Source organism: Gymnodraco acuticeps, unplaced genomic scaffold (assembly GCF_902827175.1).
Source record: "Gymnodraco acuticeps unplaced genomic scaffold, fGymAcu1.1, whole genome shotgun sequence".
NCBI lineage: Eukaryota > Metazoa > Chordata > Actinopteri > Perciformes > Bathydraconidae > Gymnodraco > Gymnodraco acuticeps.
The window spans coordinates 4,108,551-4,129,330 of NW_022990701.1; the positions used below are offsets into that span (position 1 = coordinate 4,108,551).

The following is a 20,780-nucleotide window of genomic DNA, read 5'->3' on the forward strand; positions in this document are numbered from 1 at the left end:
GAATTAATAAATAAATATATCAACTCAGCATTTGCAATCAAAGAAAAAAACTACAAAAATCTTCAACCAAAGGAAATGGCTGTGGTGGGTCTGGAGAAGGAGCTCTGTGCTGCCAGCAAGTCCAAAAGATTAGCTGGAGCTCCGGTTGATGAATAATTCAGTTTGTGTTTGTTGAATGTGACTTGAAAGAACATAAACCAGTGTTGCAGTCCTTTTTCACCATGCCACTCAAAATAACGCTTGTTTCAACATGCAAAGGTATTTATCTCAGCATCTCAAATGTCACTGACACTTAATAGAGAATTGTTTCACATTCGTTTTGACTCTGCACAGCTCTCACACTATCTGATGGGCTGGCATGGCGTTATAAACAAACCACATTCATTAAGCACTTTTCTTCCTTATTCAACAATAGTTTGCATTGTCACCCGGCAACAAAAACATTTGCACATTGATGGTGACTTGGGGTTCAGTCTTGTGATCATAAAACTACAAACTACGTGTTTAATGGACGACCTGTTATTTCTCCTGAGCCACATGCAACCCAGGGTTTATTGATGTTGTTTGGTTTTGTGGGTTTAACTGCTTTTTCCTTCATTTTGACTTGTGGGTTACTCTTTACTATATTATTTATGTCTTTGAATGTATATTGAGCCAACTTGCAATGAAATGTTGTTTGCAAACTACTTCACTATGTCTTTAATCTTTTCAAAACTACATTTGTATCATTATCCTGACAAATGTGCAAACACATCAAGTATTCTGGCTGCAGGGCTTTCTCTTATTGTTGTTTTTCTTTTGTGTGTGCATTTCAGAAGCAGCTGTTTGGTATTGAAGCCCCTGCTTCTTCGGAACTGACTGGTTTGAGGAAATACTTTAATAGCTACACTCTGCAGGGTCGCAGAAATGTACGTAATACACACAAATACACAGCACAGGCTGCATTCAATATGAACTTTTTAAAGTTTTTGCATATCAAGTCCCTCAGTCAGAAATGTGTCCTTCTCCTCTCTCTTGCAGTATGTCTTGGCTACTTATGGGGTCTTTGCTCTAACAGCAGCAGCCTACTGGATGCACCGACAACACAAAAAAGAAAACCAGGCGCCCAGCTCCACGGCCTGAAACATCAAACATTGTTTTCACTAATGATTCATTATAATATGAAGAAACCGAAGGGAACGATGTGACACTACCTCTGAGTGTGAGGACGTTTTAAGCTTTGTTAATAAAAAGCTTTGTGAATGCTCAGCACTGATTGATCGTTATTCAGAGATATAATGAGAAGTCAAGCTGGTAACCCTGGCATATGAGAGAGAGAGAGAGAGAGAGAGAGAGAGAGAGAGAGAGAGAGAGAGAGAGAGAGAGATATATAGAGAGAGAGAGATAGAGAGAGCGAGAGATAGAGCTATAGAGAGCGAGATATGAGATGAGTATCTCGCTCTAGCTCTCTCTCTCTCGCTCTGCTCTACTCTCTCGCTCTCTCCTCTCTCTCCTCTATCGCTTCTCTTCATCTCCTTCTCTCGTCTTCTTCTAGCTTCTCTCTTAGCCTTTTTCTCTCTCGCTCTCCGTCTCTTCTCTCGTCTTCTCTCTCCTCTCTCTCTCCTCCTCGTCAAACTCGCAGTATCGTCTCTCTCTCTCTCATCAGATCGTCTCTCTCTCTCTCTGGCTCTTAACTCTCTCTCTGCTCTCTTCACTACTCTGGTCTCGTGTTTTCTGCTTGGCTGCATCGTCTCTGCTCTGCCTTCGCCTCTCTTCTTCTTTGTCTTAATAAGCTAAACCACATTTATTTCTGTATATATAATGTTTATTCACCCAGTTTAAAACTAAGAATTACTTACTCCGATGACTATACCAGAAACCTACCTACTTTTATGGTCTTTTGTGTAACCCAACTAATTAATTACTAGATAACATATGCTCATAATTCGAAAGTTTTATGTGCTGGAAAAACCTTTACACTCATTAATGACATTTAAAATATTCAAACAAGTGGTTTAGATAAATAAATGGCTTATAAACTGCATGTAATGTAGGTTTGTTTGAGTGGGGCTCAATGCTTTCCTTTTGACCTCCTTTCTAGAAAAGTAGATTAGAATGCGAGTAATTAGAAATATGCCAAACACGTTCCATCGTTTTCATCTTTCACATTCACTTTGAGTGTTCAGATTGCAAATTCCGTCAATTTTTTATTCATTTCATTATACATTTTTGTGAATTTATCAGACATCGAATGTATAGGCTAATATTGCATATGTTATAAATTACATTTTAACACAGACACACACACACAAACGCACACACACAGAAGGCTACTGACAATCACGTGATTTAAAAGAAATCCAAAAGCGAAAGCAACAGCCACTGAGTGCGTGCGTGTGCCCGTGAACGTGCGTATCCATGTGTTCGGCTTTTGTGCGGGCGCGTGTCAATGAAACCCACATTGTGGAGCATGTAACAAGAAGTAGTTAAGTGTGTTAAAGTCTAAACTAAAGGATAACCATCCTGCGGTTTTAGAGAGCAGCCCCGCCCCCCACATTTCATACCGAAAGTAAAACTGTTTCTCCACAAAGAGCTGCGACCTCCCGGCAGGGAGAGGCCGATTGAAGCTCACTGCTGCCCGGACTCCACACGGCTCTGACGCTCAGTCACTGCAGGAAGGTAAGCTTTGTGCTCCATTCATGCATATTGAATTTAAAATGTTCTGTGTGCCATTAATGACAGATGATAGTCCTTCATTCATCTAAACTCATCAAAACTATAATCCCGAAACAGACTCATTCATCTGAATTGGAGGCTCTTTCTGTAGGCTACTGTATACAACTATAACTGAGATTTTAGTGGTTGATATAATTTACAGTTATACAACTATAACTGAGATTTTAGTGGTTGATATAAAGAGGCAAATTAACCAGTTTACATTTCCGTAGTTATAGAAAGCTAGACATCCTCCATTGTAATTTACATCTCATGTCACCTCATTAAAAATGTCATAAGGTGGAAACACAACATTATTTTTTAGTTTATTTTTTGCACTTTTTTGTGTCCACTATTTGTTCTGAACTCTTGAAGCTCTTGCATCAGTATTGATTTATTTAGTATTGACACACTATTTCACATTGTGCCTTTGGTACAGCTCACTGGATCTTAAGTGAAACAATGACTATGAAGCTGGAGTGCTGACAGACAGCTTTAACTTCGGGGAGTTAAAGGTCCCATGTCATGGCCATTTCTACTGATCATAATTCCATTGTTGAGTAGTAGCCTATTGTTATACTAAAATAGATTTATATTGTGCAATTTTCCAAACTCACATTGGATGTGTGGGCCCAGTGGCCGTCTGCGAGACAGCGAAACCCAGCCCGAAACCAGCCCGAGCACACACACACCCGCAGCCTGGCTGGGAGTTTGTGTACGTTGTTTAATGTATTTTAAAGCCCTATAATCTAAGTTATAGGAATATTAAAATGTATTTAACTGCCGTTCCCCTAAATAAAAGTGAAGTGCTTTAAAACATAAAAGCAAAGAGCATTTTTTCAGAAAACTGAAAAAGAGACAACACAAATTTGTATTTTACATGCATTTGCTTTTAATAACAAGCCACTATGTGAAATTATTTTGTATACGTATTGTATTAACTTGTTTAGTGATATGGGGAAATACACTTTTTTTTTCGTTTGCTTGAAAGTGAAAGCATATTCTCTGTCCCAGTGATTGATGATAATCAGGTGTTTGGTCTATCACATCGACACAGTGGAATGCAAGTTTTGCAATAGTATGCAGTTAATGATAATGTTATAGTAACACTATATCTAACGTTAAAGGGGTTGCTCTGAGTCATGATCCTAGAGAACATTTTAACCAGACTCTCCAGCTTTACTCAGCTTTGTAGTGAGTTTCAGCTCAGGACCACAACTTCTCTCTCACCACTTTTGTAGTATCATTTCCGATTGCAACAGACAGCTGTTTTATATCTCTTAAACTTACTCTACACTGCTTGCACCACAACGCACTGCAACGTAGTTTATGATTCATATTATTTAGGCTGTAACAAGCAAGACTCCAAATAAACGATCGTTTGGCTCTGTTACTGCTGGACGTGTAAATATGCAGCTGTTTCCTGATAAGTTTATCATATCTTTTTAAAGCTTGTGTCACCTCAGTGTGGCAGTGGGAGTTGTTAAAATGGGAAGGAGCAAAGTGAAGGAACAGCAGCTATCTGGAGTAGATGCTTAGAAAAAATAAGCATTCAGACAAGGATTACAGTTTTTAAAAAGTTGCATGGGAAGATTAAACTGCAAAGAAATTTTAATAATCCTCATTGTGTGAACTTATCTGGCAAGGGCTTGCATGTAACAGACATTCATTTATATGTGAAAATCCCACACTCCAGCTTTAAACTGTGATGATGTGTCAATGTTGTGTTCACAACTGGTGTCCTTTAATTTTAGGTTTAAGAGGATGTGAAAGTGCAGTAAAATGAAACATTTAGTCTGTGATTGTTCACCTTTTTGTGTTTCAGCTAATCAAGTTATTCGATGACAGATGGCTGTGCCTCTGCTCCCCTGAAAAACTTTGAGACAATGTTTTTAAATCTGGATTAAAGCAACAGGGAGTCTGAGAGAGAACGGAGAGGCAGATGACCGACCAGAAAGGAGTCAGGGATGGAGGATCTGCCAGTTACGAAAAGAGAAACTCGTGCAACAGGTGGTCAAAAGGAGGATTCTCCTTTGTAGGATGGTCAGAGACAATCTTGATAGGAAAGTAGTACAGAGCAGAAAACAGAACCACGCAGCAGACACGCAGAACCAAAGCCAACCCCCCGAGGAACCTGCAGCCCCAGAACGAGCCCGGAGCCCCGAGAGAGTTCAACCCGAGAGCCAAGGGCCGACCGAGAGGCAGCTCGATTTACTGCTCTGGCAAAAACTCAACTCAAATGGAGAACCAGGAAGCTTGTGCCAGGTTAGTACTCAACGTTTGCTCACTGTGGCTTTACTGCTCTGGGATAATGATTTTTAAACAGTGCACAGATGGCTGGAGAGAGATAAAGTCCAAAATTAAACAGCAGGATTTCATTATTAAAGGTAACATCAAAGAGGGGAAAGAATACAGATTTGTCTGTAGTATTAGGGCAAAAGCACAAGTATAAAGAAATAAGTCGAATGACAAATTTAGCAAAATGACTTCAGAATTATATATATTATAATTTTGTTTTTTTTATTGTGATGAATTAATAATAATAATAATGGGTTTAATTTGTAAAGCACTTTATATTTGACTTCAAATCCAGAAGTGCTACAAGCAGTGAGCATGAACAGTATAATATAACTATAATTTTTCAGCTGGTAAAGAAGAAGCAGGTTTTAACTCCTGGCGGCTAAATGTTATTATTTTTTTATGATAAATCTCATTTCTTATCTGAACTATTTATCAACTGAACCGAAAGTGAATACAGCTGATATTATGGCGGTATGCAAGCTAAAATTAGTTCCAGTCAAAGACTATGAAACTATGAAACAATGGTAAAAACGATACAGTATACTGCTGGAAAATCAAAACCTGATGTTTCTACTTTGTTTCACACACATGGAGCTGTTGCATTGAATTGGCATTTGATAATCAGGAGTTAAAAAACAAACACACAAACTCTCTGATGTTTTTGCTACGTCATCGTCTGGAATTATTTTCGACCGGAGTTTATCTTTGGACTTTGAATGTTGATATGGAAACTTTTCAGCCTCTTTTTTGTCGTTTTACAGCGCTGTCTAAAACAGGACCTCTAATCTACATGTTTTCAGTTACCATGCGTCTAGAATACTGCACTGTAATTTATTGTTTTTAGTATATATATTAATATAACACAAGTATGATTATTCTTAAAATATAGCATCTTTCAAAAATAAATATTAAAGTATGTCCATTAGTCAACTTTGATAGGATGGCACAAACTGATAAACCTAGTTAACCTATCACTGATTGTACTGTTAATACACAAACTACTTCAAATCCATTTTAGTTTCTGATACACCGCAAAGAGTTTTCTGCTTTATTGTCTTTCGTCTGTGACTAAAAACAATTTTGGCATTGACTTCAAACATGTCTACTTCTGTAGCCATTCCCTGGAGTGGATGCTGAGAGCTTGCCCACACACCTCTGTCCATTCAGCACCGCAGCAGAGTACAGATTAGTCAAACACACCTACCAGCAGCTCCAACACAGCGGCTACTACTGGGGATCAATGCCCATGGAGGAGGCACACGCAATACTCACACGGGCCCCACTTGGTACCTTCCTCATCAGGTAGCCTACCTCTTACATCTGACAGTTTTGGTGTTGTTTCATCAGTTCAGTGTACGTTGTTATTTCTGCAACTTGTTATGCCGTTGTGTTGCTCAGGTGTTAGTTTAACAAGTGGATTTACATCTAAATGGGATTTAGTTAGTTTAAATAAGGATTCATTTAAAGCAAATGTAGCCTGTATATTATGTTATATTTTGATTGCAGCTGCATTTATCATAACTTTTGATATATCCAGTTCAGTCTTATTTTAACATTAACAATTGTGTTCACTTGACATATCTCTGTTTCGATATAGAAGTTCAAAATTCTTAGAAGAACAAAATTAGACATGCATTTTGATATACTGTCATCCTGTGATTTCCTGTACTTCATGTCACATAACAACACGGTAAGAGTAAACAGCATTAAGTGCCCACAAAGTGACTGTATGTATGCTGCTGTGTTGCAGAGACAGCGGCCAGACGGATGTTTTCTTTACTCTCAGCTACCAAAGTGACGACGGCCCGACGAGTGTCCGTGTCCAGCTGAACAACCTGCTGTTCAGTCTCTACGGCAGCACCAGGACTTTTGATTCACTCTTTGCTCTGCTCACTTTTTACACCGGCTCATCCTGTAAACTGACCTCTCCTTATCGTAAGCAGCGTCCGGAGCACCTGACGCAGATGTGCAGGAGGGCTGTGATAGGCTTATATGGAGCAGAACATTTAAGCACCTTACCGGGACTCAGTCCACAACTTAAAAACTATGTTCTGTCGTACCCCTGTTGTATATAGATGATGTTTATGTTGTAAGGTAAACAAATATTCTGTATTTGTGTTATTTTCAATTTGATAAATAAGACAAATACAGCCGAAGCATTTTATCTGCAAATTGTTAAATGGTTATTTGCACACATTTTCATTTATGCATTTTACAAGGTACTAGTAGTTCATATTTGTTCAAGTTTTTCCTCATTTACATTCCACAAATCCTGTGTAAAGGGCCGTCCACACAAAGAACAATATCTATTACAATAACTATTTATATCCTGTATTAAAAATCAAACACTGTGCCGCCGTATAGCTTAGTTGGTAGAGTTGGCCCCCTGTGGAGGACGCAGGTTCAAAGACCAATTCACTTATCAACGCGTGTGTGTCTCAAACATAACTTTAAATATATTATTTTGTATTTAACAAGTGCCAGAAGGAAATTCAAGTACTTGAATCTGTCATTTCTGAACAGGAAAATGAAACTGAAGATTTTATGATTATGTAGCCTCCTTGGGATTTTTACATAAATAGCTCGTTATGTATGCAGGTTATTTGTGAATAAGTAGGCCTCATCTTGTTAACATAATGGCATGCTTTTTTACCTCAAAGAAGAAGTGTGTGTGCTTTTTACATTACATTACATTACATTGCATTTAGCTGACGCTTTTATCCAAAGCGACTTACAATAAGTGCGTTCGACCAACAAAATACAAACTTGAAGAAAACAGAATCATATAAGTACATCAGGTTTCATAGAGCAAAAACATTTCAAGTGCTACTCAACTGGCTTTAGATAAGCCAGTCCTTTATTAGTATATAAGTGCTTTGTTAATATTTCTATCGCTCGAAGTGGAGTGCTTTGCGCTACTGTTATGAGAATGTTATCGTTGATCAGTGCAAATGCTCGCATCGTTGTTTTATAGTTGTAGTTGTGGTTGTTGTTGTGGCTGGCCTAAACTGCTTCAATGATACACCAGTTGTAACATCCATAAAATTGTACAAGTGCTTCTGTTTAAAGCTACATTAATTGATGTTTGGTCACTAGGGGGCAAAAAACATCAATAGAAGCCAACATGTTACCATCGTAATATGTTATGGCTGAACAATTAGCAAACCGTTATTTGCTAACAGCCTCCTGAGGACTAAGATGTTAACAACTTCTCTTTTTCAGCTTGATTTGAACAGAAGCCACGAGCTGCCATGATTGCAATTATCCTTTTTAATCCTGTTATCTCGCAGTTGTGAGTCAATTATCTCGTTATGTCAGGACAAAGGAGTATTTTTCTTTTCATAATGTGTTAATTATCTCATTATTTTAGGAAAATAACAAGTAGGTTTCTCTCGATAATTGGACACATACTTAACTTTTATCAAGAAGGAATAGAGTTTTTTTGGAAGTTATGGATGAATCACAAAATTAAAGTATATAATGTAGCCTACATATCTTCTAATCGGGCTAATTTGCACGTTTAATATAGTAGACAGTAAACAATATCAGCTGGTTTACGTCTTCTGAATATCATTTATATGTTATTACAGGCAACTTTTTGATCCCATTTAGTATCCAGCAACTCCTAAATAGTATCTGTGTTTTTGCTAACTTTTTACTAGCTAGTGAGTTACTGGCTTCTAAGTTGGTGTTAATGAGAGCACCAGAGACTCAATAAGAAAGTAAGTAAAACAGAAACAATCTGCTATAAGAGGCTGGAAGGTTCAACTGTGCAGGGTTGGTGAATATAATCTGTGCTTTCGTGAATAAGAGTAACTCCTTTCACATTATAGTAGCCATTTAATTTAGGTAAAACGTAGGTAACGGTATTGATTAATGCACTTTCAAAGTCTCAACTCTAACCGTCTATTCAAACGCTCTTGAAATAATTTGACATCCCTACTTAGTATTTTCAGTGGAACAACAAAAATGGTGTGTGACGCTTTGTAAAATGTTTTTTGTAGTTTGTGCACAAGAAATAAACATATGTAATTGTTTTAAATTAACAGTAAACCGAGGGCCATGATTTTAAGTCAATAAAGGCCGCTGCATGCCTATTAAACTTCAACAAAAGTGTCTGTTCTTTTGTGCAAGATCTTGGAATTTTGTTGTTGGACTCGCGTGTGCAGCCTGCCTCCAGCGGTCAATCAATGAACTGCAAATGTTTGACACTTCGTACATTGCTCCACTGCTCAGCCAAGGAGGTTGACACTTGATTGCAGCACACTATAAATCAAAAGCTTTTCCTTACTTTATCATTTATACAGTGTAAACACAAATCATACACTGAAAAACAACAACACAAAATTGGTTTGTAGAATGGCATAGGGTAACAACACTTTTTCATTAGACTCACACATTCCTGTTTAACAGCAGCTCACTTGAGTGCTGAGTCACCACATAGTGGGTTTACCCTGCCATGTAAGAAAATGCCTCTAAACTGAAATCTGTCACTGCAATCAGATAATAGTATGCACACAGTTTTGATTTAATAGCAGTCTTCTGTCATGTGTTCCACATCCTGTCCTAAATCTGACTGGCAGTGGCCCCTTTAGTCGAAATTAGCCCTGCACCAGGGACACGTGCACTGCACACACTCTCTCTCTCTCACACACACACACACACACACACACACACACACACACACACACACACACACACACACACACACACACACACACACACACACACACACACACACACCACACACACACACACACACACACACACACAGACACAGACACACTTTTCCTGTCCTCAAATTATCCCTGCCTCATTAACAGAGCCGGCCCGACCCAAGCAACATAAGCGGCCGCTTAGGGCCCCGCAGCCACTAAGGGGCCCCCTAGCAAAAAAAAAAAATGAAAACAAAACAAAAATCTCAGTACACCGTTGCCGTGATAAGTATATTTAATTAATGTTGTTAATATGCCTAGATTGCCTACTCTCAAAGTCATGTATTATATTATTGAGTCAATAATATAATACATTAACCGTGCTTTATCTGAACCTCATCATGACAGAGAGGACGGTAGGAATGTAATTTCCCGTGTTCAGTGAATGCAACAGAGGCAAGACACCAGACCAACCAGAGAGTTGAATAGAAATAAACATCTGTCTTATTGGCTGACAGGTACCTATCCAACCCTGTCTCCTAAAAAGTATGTTCCCACAGAACTAAACTGCATTCTCAATTACGTTTAGCAAGAAACTTATTTTCTCCCACGTTACGTTTGTTATGAACGTATCTCAAATACGTTTATTTTCTACATATTGTGACGACCCCTCCCCCCTTCTGCCTGGCTGTGCTCCCTGCCTTGCTGTCCTCTAGCAGGTGCTGGGAGTGTCGTCCTGTTTGTGCCCGCCCATCTAGAGGCGGAGCCTCTAGAAGGTATAAAGGTTGCCCAGCTGCAAGGATCAGTCTCTGATTCTGATCCTGGCATGCTGCAGCAACCTCAGCCTACAGCCTGTGTTAGGTTTGATGCACCCTCCAACATGCTACAACACCCTTCCACACACCCACACACACTGCTCACACTACTGACAGTCTGATTCTTACGTACACTATTCATCAGAGGTGTTTTTCTTTAACCTGTTAAATAAACAGATATTTGGCATTTAACTCTGTGTGGCCTCCCTATTTGTTCCAGCCTTCAGGCAGGTTGTAACAATATCTTCTAGAAACATATTTTCTCCCACGTTACGTTTCTTATGAACGTATCTTAAATACTTTTATTTTCTACATATCTTTGCCATTTATTGTCTTGCTTATAATAATGATAATAGTCATTTATAAATATCATTTTAGAGCACACATTTGAAATCAGTAGGCGAGGCTGTAATTTTGCCAGAAAATAATAGTTTTTAACATGCCAAAAAGCTGCTGTGTCGTTTATTGCACCTCAAACATTAAAACAAATCCATTTACGTGTTTCTGTACTTCCTCTAAGAAGAAAGGACAGTAACAGAAGATCTCTGTGACGCCAGATGTGGTGTTAATGCGATATGATATCCGAAAAACATTTCAGTTTAGGATGGCCGAAGACACTACACTACCCATAATCCCCAGCTATCGTTTGGGACTACAGTCCTGTTGACAAACCCCGTGATTAATCTTCAAGCTCTGGGATTGGATGTTCTAGTGGCAGTGCGCCAAGGTTACGCCGAGCGTCAAGCTCTTTGAAATGGAACGAAACCACGGCAGACTATTCAAAACTGGACTCGAACGCCCCCCCAGAACTACACATGCTGGCTATTGTGTTTCACAACATGTTCTCTATGGCACGTCTACTGGGAATTGTAGTTTTAAAAGACGTTTTCGTTTTTCCAAAAACTAGAAGTTGACAGTATTAAACTGTGTACAGCCCTGGAGGTTTAGGCGATAGGAAACACATTGGTGTGTACACATTTAAAACATGTAATTACTACATGGGTGAAAATCGCTTGTATCCATAATGGGCAGCATTAATATATATTCTACTCTACTACAATTCAGAGGTTAACCTGGTATTTTTACTCCACTACATTTACTTTAGTAACTCTGCAGATTCTGATTAATGATGTGAAATATAAACAACCCTTAAAGCAGACTTTAGTTACACCTGAGTAAAATTCAGGGAAGGTGATTGTCAAGTGCCAACAATCAGGTGAGATATTTGATAGTTGGTGCTTGAGAAGACTAAACATTTATCTGCAGATCTCTATCAAGTATATTCATTACTCGTTATTCTCTACTAATAGTTAATTAAAAACTGTATATAATTGCTATTTTGCACATCCCTTTCAAGATTTCAAGATTTTCTAAGGTTTATTGACATATCATATACACAACTACGGTGTAGTTATGCAATGAATGAAAATCTTGGGTCACAGGTTCCTCAACAGTGCATTACAAGACATCTATCAATATGTGTGTACCTCCACCATTAAACTGTCAAATTCTGCACATTTCTTATACTATCTACATACATAAGCGTATAATTAATGTGTATAATATCAGTTAAAATAAGTGCTTCAACATAGTTAACATTGCAGGAAAGCAATACATTAGACGTTAAGTACTTTGTCAGGCTTAATATTTATCTGTAGATAGATACCCCCAAAGCTTTTTTCTTATTTGAAAGAAGACCTTAACCTAAAGTATTCTTTAATGTGTTAATAAAGGTTAATTAGTTTGTCTGTTTTGCACATCCTCATATTAATATCTTTGTACATCGTGCACTAAACTGTTTTATTGTAGAGATCACTTACAGTATCTTCTTGATTTTTTATATTCTATACTTCTATCACAGACCTTCTACTTTCCCCCTATGAAAGTATGTACTCTTAATATTTTTGTCATCAAATAACATTATTCAACAAAAATAACATTATTCAACAAAAATAATTCAATAACGTGCTTTAACCACTAGGCGGTGCACACAAGTACACACAGCATACTAATAATAACTTTGTATTATTAGTGTAGGACACTTTTGTATGTATAACATCTGAAGATGTGTAGTTTTATTCATGTTTTTACATAATTTTACAGGATATTGCTATAATATTTCTCATGCTTTACTTCTACACATTAATATCTGATTTGTAAAACATCACAGACAGAAAGCCATATCCGTCATTTAATGGTAAGCTATTGAAATTGTGATTCCATAGCTGTATCTCCCATCACCCAAATTCCCTGACTATTCTCTCAACTCAGTATTTACATTCTTATATTCAAAGAAAATCAGTAATATCTTTAATAACTGCAAGAACTTTTATATCAGCTGTGCACCGTTATGGTGTAAATGTAACCTATCTACCAATTGGATCAAATATAAAAGTCAGCCGAATTAGTATTGATAATGCAAGGAGACGTATTTTGTGAAAAGAAATGCAAGGTGTTGTTTAATTGTTGATATATTTATGATCCACGTCACATATTCAGTTTTGGCGGCAGTTCTCCTGTTTGTCCAGAAGTCTTCTCATCAGGGCTCTATAAATAAAGAACTACAGCAGATGTGTAATATTTAATGCAGCCGAACTGTGTATTACAATGCCGTTATGTGATGACTCCCAAAGAGAAAAGCAACAACACTCGGAATAAAGTATTATTATTATTTTTTTTTCTTTTTTCGGATATCATATCGCATTAACATCATATCCCAACATGCATTGCGGCTAAACATCCAATCAACGAGCTTCAAGCTGAGGATCTTGGGTAATCTGTTCAGTGGGTTTGTGTGTATCCTCAAAATGTCCCTTATAGGTCTGTTTCCGGTGACTTTATTTACGGCTCCAAAGCATGCTAAAAAGCCCAAGATTATAGAATTAAACGAATAAATAAAAACAAGGATAATTGTGTGTTATTGTTGAGATATAAGGAAAAAAAGATTTTCAAAAATATAGATTTCAGTATTTTGAGGCTCTAAGCCCCATTTATTTTCCTCACAGACGGGAAAAAAAGTCTGACATTATACGATTTAAAATAAAAAACATAAAACACTGGCATGTAATTTACGTTAGAATAAATAGAATGGTTTTGAATAATAGATGAGATTAAAATCTACGTCACTTTACAGCACCGCCCAGTTTTGGGGAAACCAACGCTGTCATTTGAACGGCGATCAAGCCTGAAGCCACAGAGATCTTCTGTTACTGTCCTTTCTTCTTAGAGGAAGTACAGAAACACGTAACTCTGGATGTGTTTTAATGTTTGAGGTGCAATAAACGACACAGCAGCTTTTTGGCATGTTAAAAACTATTATTTTCTGCCTCGCTCATGAGAGTAACAGCTGGCGAAATTACAACCTCGCCTACTGATTTCAAATGTGTGCTCAAAAATGATATTTATAAATGACTATTATCATTATTATAAGCAAGACAATAAATGGCAAAGATATGTAGAAAATAAACGTATTTATGATACGTTCATAAGAAACGTAACGTGGGAGAAAATATGCTTCTAGAAGATATGTAGAAAATAAACGTATTTGAGATACGTTCATAACGAACGTAACGTAGGAGAAAATACGTTTCTAGCTAAACGTAATTGAGAATGCAGTTTAGTTCTGTGGGAACGTAATTTTTAGGAGACAGGGTTGACCTATCCTGTGAGCTGTGACAATGTTTAAAATAAACTGTCAGTCGGACTCAGAGTTTTTGAGCCATGTTAGGGAAACTTCCATCCTACATCTGCTCCCTGATCTCACGGCGAATTGTAAGTGGCTACTGCCTGAGATCGCATGCTGTAGTTTTATTAAATGTGCCAACTGCTAGGACTGTCTTAGGGAAGATAGCATTTAGATGCACAGCTCCACTGTCATGGAATAGTCTGCAATTGAAATGGAAACTGAATGGTGCCACTAAATGTTTTTAAAGCTCGGTTGGATGCTACTCAATCGGAAGCTGTTGGTACCTGCACATGTGGATAGTTATGTAAATTGTAAACCCTGTAATGATGCTGTATGATGTCCTTTTTGTAGTTCTGTTTATGTTTTTATGTTTCATGTGGAACCTACTTGAGCAGGTCTCCCTTGAAAAAGAGATCAATGATCTCAATGGGATACACCTGGATAAATAAAGGTTTGAAATGAAATGAAGATGGACATAAGAACTTTTTTCTTAAAAAAGACGACAATTCTCAAGTGGTGGCTCACACAACAACCCCAGAGCCACCACTTGAGCCAGGTAAACAAGGTATGTAAATGTCAGTAAACTTCCAAGTTATGCGAACATGTAAGCAAAGCATAAATTACAGCTACGTTGACGTTACTTTGAATCGCGGGGATAAGCTAAACCGTTAGCAAGTAAATATAGCTAGCCAGATATATTAAATAAACACTTATACAATCGAAATGTAATGTTTTTTAGCGTTAACTGGTGATTTCAAAGAAAGCTCTCTGGGAAATGTTGACTTACTGTTCGACATGAATCTAGAAGCTACCTTACAGTACACAGTTGATCCTGAGTCCTGTCAGTTAAAGTGTTTCATAGTTAGCTTAGCTAAGCATCAACCTAGCACTGAAATATATGGATGTTATGTGAAAGTATTTCTGAGGAAAAGTCAGCTGAAATGGTGGCATAGTTGTCACTGCTTTACGTGTCGACAGCATGTTTGAACGTATTTGCAGCAGTAAATGTGGCTGTTTGGCTTTGGTTCTTCTGAATGATATTTCTATTGACAGCTAGTTTATATGTGAATATTATGAGATGGACAGCCAGAAAAACAGTTATGAAATACTATATGACAAAACAAGAATACAGTTTAAGTGATTTGTAAAATATCTGTTTACAGTTCTGTTTCATATGGGTGTTGAGAGATATATCCATAGATCTCTTAATTTTGCTCTCAAAGTGCACCAGATTGATGCTTTTAACTTCAATATTTAAAAAAAAATCTTCCTGGGGGAGCATGCCCCCGGACCCCCCTAGAGGAGGTGAGGACCCCCCGAGAGGAGGTTAGGTCCACGGTGTCTACATGCTTATTTATACAATATGTGTGCTTATGCTAACATCATAAGACAAAAGTTGGTTCCGTGTTGTGTGTAGTGAGAACGTGCTAGAGTGAGGGGGACTTTGGGGGGCCCCCAAAAGTCTAGGGCCGGCCCTGCTCATTAACCTTTTGCAATGTTGACGGGAAACCATCACCATGTGACACATATATAGAGGCCCAGTTTATTTGTTCAGCGTATCAAGTATGAAATGTAAATGTAAGAAACAATTGAAATGATAAATATAACTTGAATAAAAACAAAATAAAAGGGAGAATAAGTATCAAAATTGAGTTTATTGCCAGGAACGTTTAAAAATACAAATAATTTGCTTTGTTTTTGTGCAAACATAAACAACATAAACAATAAGTTGTAAGAAAAGGTCAAAATCTATTGATTATAAAATAGAATATATAGCCTATATATAGGCCGATATTTAAAATAACGTACAGTAGTACAATGAATATGGCAATATACATTGGGACACACTGCAGCATATTTTATTTTGAGGTGGAGGGCTTTGCAGATTTGTTGAGAGGTAACCTAACGATAAATAGAAATATGCAAAAATATATTCAGAGAAAAAATAAGGCCATAGTGCAATACATGAATGACTAATGTCAGATTTAGTAGATGAAAGACAGTGTGTTGTAAAGTCAGATGTATCCATCTCTCTCTCTTTGAGTGACAGTGCTGAGCGTCTCCGCGCACTCCCGGACTCTGCCTCCCACTGTCCCGCGCTCTCTCTGGACGCGACTGAGTACACATTATACGATGTCAAACGACCTCTCCTGACTTGTCCACTCGCACGCGCGCAGACACGCGGGCTCGGATTACAACAACTGGAGTGGCGCGCACACAAATCGCTTGTGTTTATGTAATGCCATATGTGACTGTGAATGTGTGTGCGTATGCGCGCTGGAGCTGGCGCGAGCTGGTCACCGCGACGGCGACAGCGGTCACACGTTTAAACATCAGCGACCCGTGCGTGCTTCTGCGGTCTGAGGGCTCGTGAGATTTCAGGGGTGCGGATTTGACCCAGCATATAGGAGGGCGCTCGAGCTCCACCGTTTTCACGCACGGCACGCACGTAGACCCGGTGAAATCGTCACGCGGATTGAATCAGTGGAATCTGTCGCGAGTGGGTTCCTGCGTGGCATACCGGCGGAGAGCCAGGTCCAGTGGGTCGATCGGTGGTCGGTGTGCGTCTGCAGCACCGCGCAGAGAGGGGCGGCAGAGCAGGGTGTGCGGTGGACTCCTGGCCGATTCGGAGCATCCCACTACCGGCAGCCTACATCCCTCCGCGCCTCAGCTCAAGCGGGAGGCCCGGAGCAGCGTCAGGATGTAGCGGCGGATTAACGGAGGAGAGAGGGCGCTCAGAGGAAGAGAGCGGGACCGGGAGGACCGAGGCGGCGGGACGGAGGGGAGATGGGGAAGGACCAGGAGCTGCTCCAGGCCGTGAAGACCGAGGACCTGCTGACAGCTCAGCGGCTTCTACAGAGACCTCGGCCGGGGAAAGCCAGTCAGTATTCCTTAATCTTCCTGCCACACACACACACACACACACACACACCACACACACACACCACACACACCACCACACACACACACACACACACACACACACACACACACACACACACACACACACACACACACACACAACCAGTCATACTTTATCATGACGTTGTAGGCTAAATCTAATGGGATGACATTTAGCCTAAATGGTGCACTGTGTGTGTGTGTGTGTGTGTGTGTGTGTGTGTGTGTGTGTGTGTGTGTGTGTGTGTGTGTGTGTGTGTGTGTGTGTGTGTGTGTGTGTGTGTGTGTGTGTGTTTTTTTTTGCTATGACGTTGAGTGTGTGATAGTGATGACGTTGCACATGTGTGAGAAGTGTCATCAGAATTAAATTAGAAATCAGGAAGATGCTTGTCACCCCATTTTCCTCCATTGATCGTTTTTCTGTGTGCGCGTGTGAGTGTGTGTATGTGTATGTGCTTGTGAGGCTGAAGTACATGGAGGTCCTACACTGCTCTCGGGACAGGGATTATTGGTGTGTGAAGATGCCAGATGTTAGTGGTAATAATGTGTTCACGTGCAGACATGTGCACATACTGAATGTGGCGCTCATGTGTGTGCTGGTGTTTGTCAGCTGAGACTTGAGGTGATAATTAGATTTCAATTACAGCCTTGAAACTGCTCTCCTCCTCTCCCATTTTATCACCAAGCTCCTCTCAACTCTAAGTTTGTCTCCTCCTCACTACTCTAATTTCCTCCTTCCTTTCCCATGAAGTCTCCTTTCCTCTCTCTGGTTTTACTCCCTGTTCAGTTCCTTTCTTTCTACTCTTGTTTCCTCTTTCCTCTCATCCTTGTGTTCTCTATCATTGTCTCATCTCTTATCTCCTCTCTTGTCCTCTATCCTTGTTTACCCATCTCTTGGTTTATCTCCTCTATCCTTATCTCCTCCCCTCTCTTCTCCTCTATACTTTTCTCCTCTTCTCTATCCTTGTCTCTTATCCCTTACTCTATTCTTGTATCCTATCCTCTCCTTTATCATTGTCTCTTGTCCTCTACTCTATCCCTGTCTCCTATCCTCTCCTCTATCCAACCCTTCCCTTCCATCTTTGTCAGTTTACTTCTCCTCTCATGTCTTGTCCTCTCTTCTTGTCTCATCTCTCTCCTCTCTCCCTGTAACCTCCCATCTCCTCTCCTCTTCTGTCCTCTATCCTTGTCACCTCCCTTCTCCCTCTCTTCTCTCCTCTCGTGTGTTTGTCTGTGGACATTCAGGCAGTGCCATGGAAAAGAAAAATGCTTCTCCTCAAATGCCAGAACAGATCAGCTCTGAGTGCTCAGTCCATTGCACACTGACAAAGAGAAAGGGGGAGGTGGGTGGAGGGTGATGGAGATGAGGGGAAAGGAGGAGGGCTAGAATGGGAGAGAAAAATAGTGAGACTGCAAAACAGAAAGAGGGAAATGACAATTCATGAATGCAGGGATGCAAAGAGACAGGAAGTGACGGAGAGAGGTTAAAGGGTGAGTTATGGGAGGTGTGTGTGTGTGTGTGTGTGTGTGTGTGTGTGTGTGTGTGTGTGTGTGTGTGTGTGTGTGTGTGTGTGTGTGTGTGTGTGACACACTGTGTGAATCCAGGTTTATGTTTGAATAATTAAACAGGAAGCAGGGTTTCTCTGCAGGAGAATCACACACACAAACACCGCTAACACCTAACACACACAGTTACAGGGAATTGGTGTGCAGATGTACACACTCGACACGTCAGGTGTTAGTCATGTGCCTGACAGCGTTTTTATTATTAACTGTATGCTAATGAAGTTCAGTGCAGCAGGTGAGAGGGAGTTGTTTGCTCTGTCAAAATGTCACAGTTTGATGAAGGATGGATTTAGCAGTTGAAGTGGTGAAGGACTGTGTGAGGCCATTTCATTTCACAGCCCTTCTTGGTCACTGCCAGACAGAAACACTTCTTCTCTAACCGATTAAATACATATAGTTTGAAATTATTCATTCAGATTATATAAGGGCATCGATACTATTCTCATGTCTGAATGGTCAACAAGTAGCTAGAGCTAGCAGCGGGTTAGCCAAAACTGCAACAACTACACAGCATAAAGCTCCATCAACTCCAGCGGAGAGGAGCTACTCAGCTATGAGCATTGTTTGGCATCTGCTACATCAGGCCTGGCTCGTATCTCTTCATTGCAAAGAGAATCAAACAGCGGCACTGAAGGTGTTTCAACATTGAAAGCTTTGGAAAGAGTTTGTGTGACAGATGGTTCATCCAATCACCTGCCAACATTTTTTTACATTGCCTTTTCCAAACAGTTTCAAAACGAGGTCTTCTGTCTTTTGAAGGAAGAAAAATGAAAATAAGACTGTAAAAAATACAGGAAATGTCTTGCAAAAATATTGTCAGTGCATATAACTAACCAAAAAAATGCCTTTCAAAATATGCAAGAAACGCCTCAAGATAATGTCCATATCCATCAATATTTCATTACTTGAAAATGTATTTGGTCCTAAACTATTTGAACCAACATGGAGCTAGAAGAAGTTGTTTTTGAGGGGTTTTATTGGAGTTTAAGATAGACTGTAAATGGCCAGAGTAAGGACTCAGCCTTAATACCTGAGGTTCCTGTCCTATAGATCAATCGTTTTGTTTTTATAATAGGATTTGTTGACTGGAAAATAAAATGTCCCCCAGAGTTTAAGTTAAAAGTCTTGCTGCAATCATTATACTCACTGTTGCAATAAAGCTCTTAATCTTAGAGATATGAGAACATCCTTATCATAATTGTATCTCTCTTATGTTATATCAAGAAACTGAAATGGGCACAAAGTAATTGGTATATTGTATCTGCCTCTATCCACGATAAAGAAAGTGCAACAACGCTGACCTTTTTTTGGCACAGCCACTAGTCTTTGATGCAGCTAAAAGTCTGTATCAAAATCCCTGATCTAAACTCAGCAGTAGATAGAACAGAATAAATCTTAATGGAAAAGATTATCTCTTTTTATTTATGCTTTTGGCTTGAGAACAACACATGATACTCACCTGAACTATACAGTAGATGTCTTTGACTGTTATCTACTATTTGGTGTAAGGTGCAAAGAAAAGCAGATATACTCCACAGTGAAGAGTACAGTTCTTGGGGGTTTTAACAGAACAAAGCAGAATATTTGGAACATGAATTCCACTACAGTTAAAGTTAAAGTCAGTGTTAAAAAGCAATGCGCATAATAATTATGTATCTTTTGTGCTAACTGTTAACCTACATTTCTAAATGTACCTGTTAAGCCCCAAAGCCCCCCTCGGCGGGGACTTTTCTTTTTTTTCATGACACTGTGTCTCAGGGCATCTGAATATTTAAGAACCTATGAATGTGTTATACCAGATTAACGGGAATAATCTCAGCTAACTGACGATACAAACCATTTTTACCAAAACAAAAGACAAGTCTCATAAGAAGCATCTAAATGACCCCTGAGCGAAAAATGCTAACGCACTTTGGCACAGAACTCAAGATAAAAGTACCCTTATTACTTATTACTACGTAGCTGCGCATACAAGATATCCAATTAAAGCTGAGGTTCCACATATTATTTAGGTATAGTATCATCACTGAGTGATCCGAACTCGCGACAGGACAGAGGAAGCAAACATAGACATCACAACACGTACCTTTATGGAGCTTTTACGGGAGATCGTCTCACCGTAGCTGTCAATCTGATAAAATGACGTGTTCAATGGCATTAAAC

At 39.3% G+C, this 20,780-nt stretch overlaps 2 protein-coding genes across 7 annotated transcripts in view; both read left to right on the forward strand.

The window, feature by feature from the left end:
- Nucleotides 1-2,413: 2,413 nt before the first annotated feature.
- Nucleotides 2,414-9,108, forward strand: LOC117556073 (suppressor of cytokine signaling 1-like). 2 transcript variants are annotated; one of them, XM_034231217.1, is made up of 4 exons: nucleotides 2,414-2,658; nucleotides 4,520-4,959; nucleotides 6,110-6,297; nucleotides 6,746-9,108. In XM_034231217.1, the coding sequence occupies exons 2-4, from the start codon at nucleotides 4,735-4,737 to the stop codon at nucleotides 7,068-7,070; spliced, it is 738 nt and encodes a 245-aa protein (XP_034087108.1). In that variant the 5' UTR covers nucleotides 2,414-2,658; nucleotides 4,520-4,734; the 3' UTR covers nucleotides 7,071-9,108. The 2 variants fall into 2 exon arrangements, with proteins under 2 accessions (XP_034087108.1, XP_034087109.1); XM_034231218.1 differs by having other exon boundaries at nucleotides 6,752-9,108.
- Nucleotides 9,109-16,223: 7,115 nt separating this feature from the next.
- LOC117556173 (caskin-1-like) overlaps nucleotides 16,224-20,780 on the forward strand; it is a 32,584-nt gene continuing 28,027 nt past the window's right edge. For 3 of the 5 annotated variants that reach the window (XM_034231446.1, XM_034231445.1, XM_034231447.1), the window contains exon 1: nucleotides 16,224-17,031. In XM_034231446.1, coding sequence (XP_034087337.1) covers nucleotides 16,938-17,031 — 94 coding nt within the window. In that variant the 5' untranslated portion in view covers nucleotides 16,224-16,937. The remainder of the gene's footprint in view (nucleotides 17,032-20,780) is intronic. The other 2 variants (XM_034231444.1, XM_034231448.1) reach the window with 2 other exon arrangements.

Bases quoted from the DNA above. Each gene is read 5' to 3' on its own strand.
- LOC117556073 (XM_034231217.1), top strand. From the start codon at position 4,735: ATGGTCAGAGACAATCTTGATAGGAAAGTAGTACAGAGCAGAAAACAG. The intron at 4,960-6,109 runs GTTAGTACTCAA...CTACTTCTGTAG, and splicing joins AACCAGGAAGCTTGTGCCAG to CCATTCCCTGGAGTGGATGC. The intron at 6,298-6,745 runs GTAGCCTACCTC...GCTGTGTTGCAG, and splicing joins CTTGGTACCTTCCTCATCAG to AGACAGCGGCCAGACGGATG.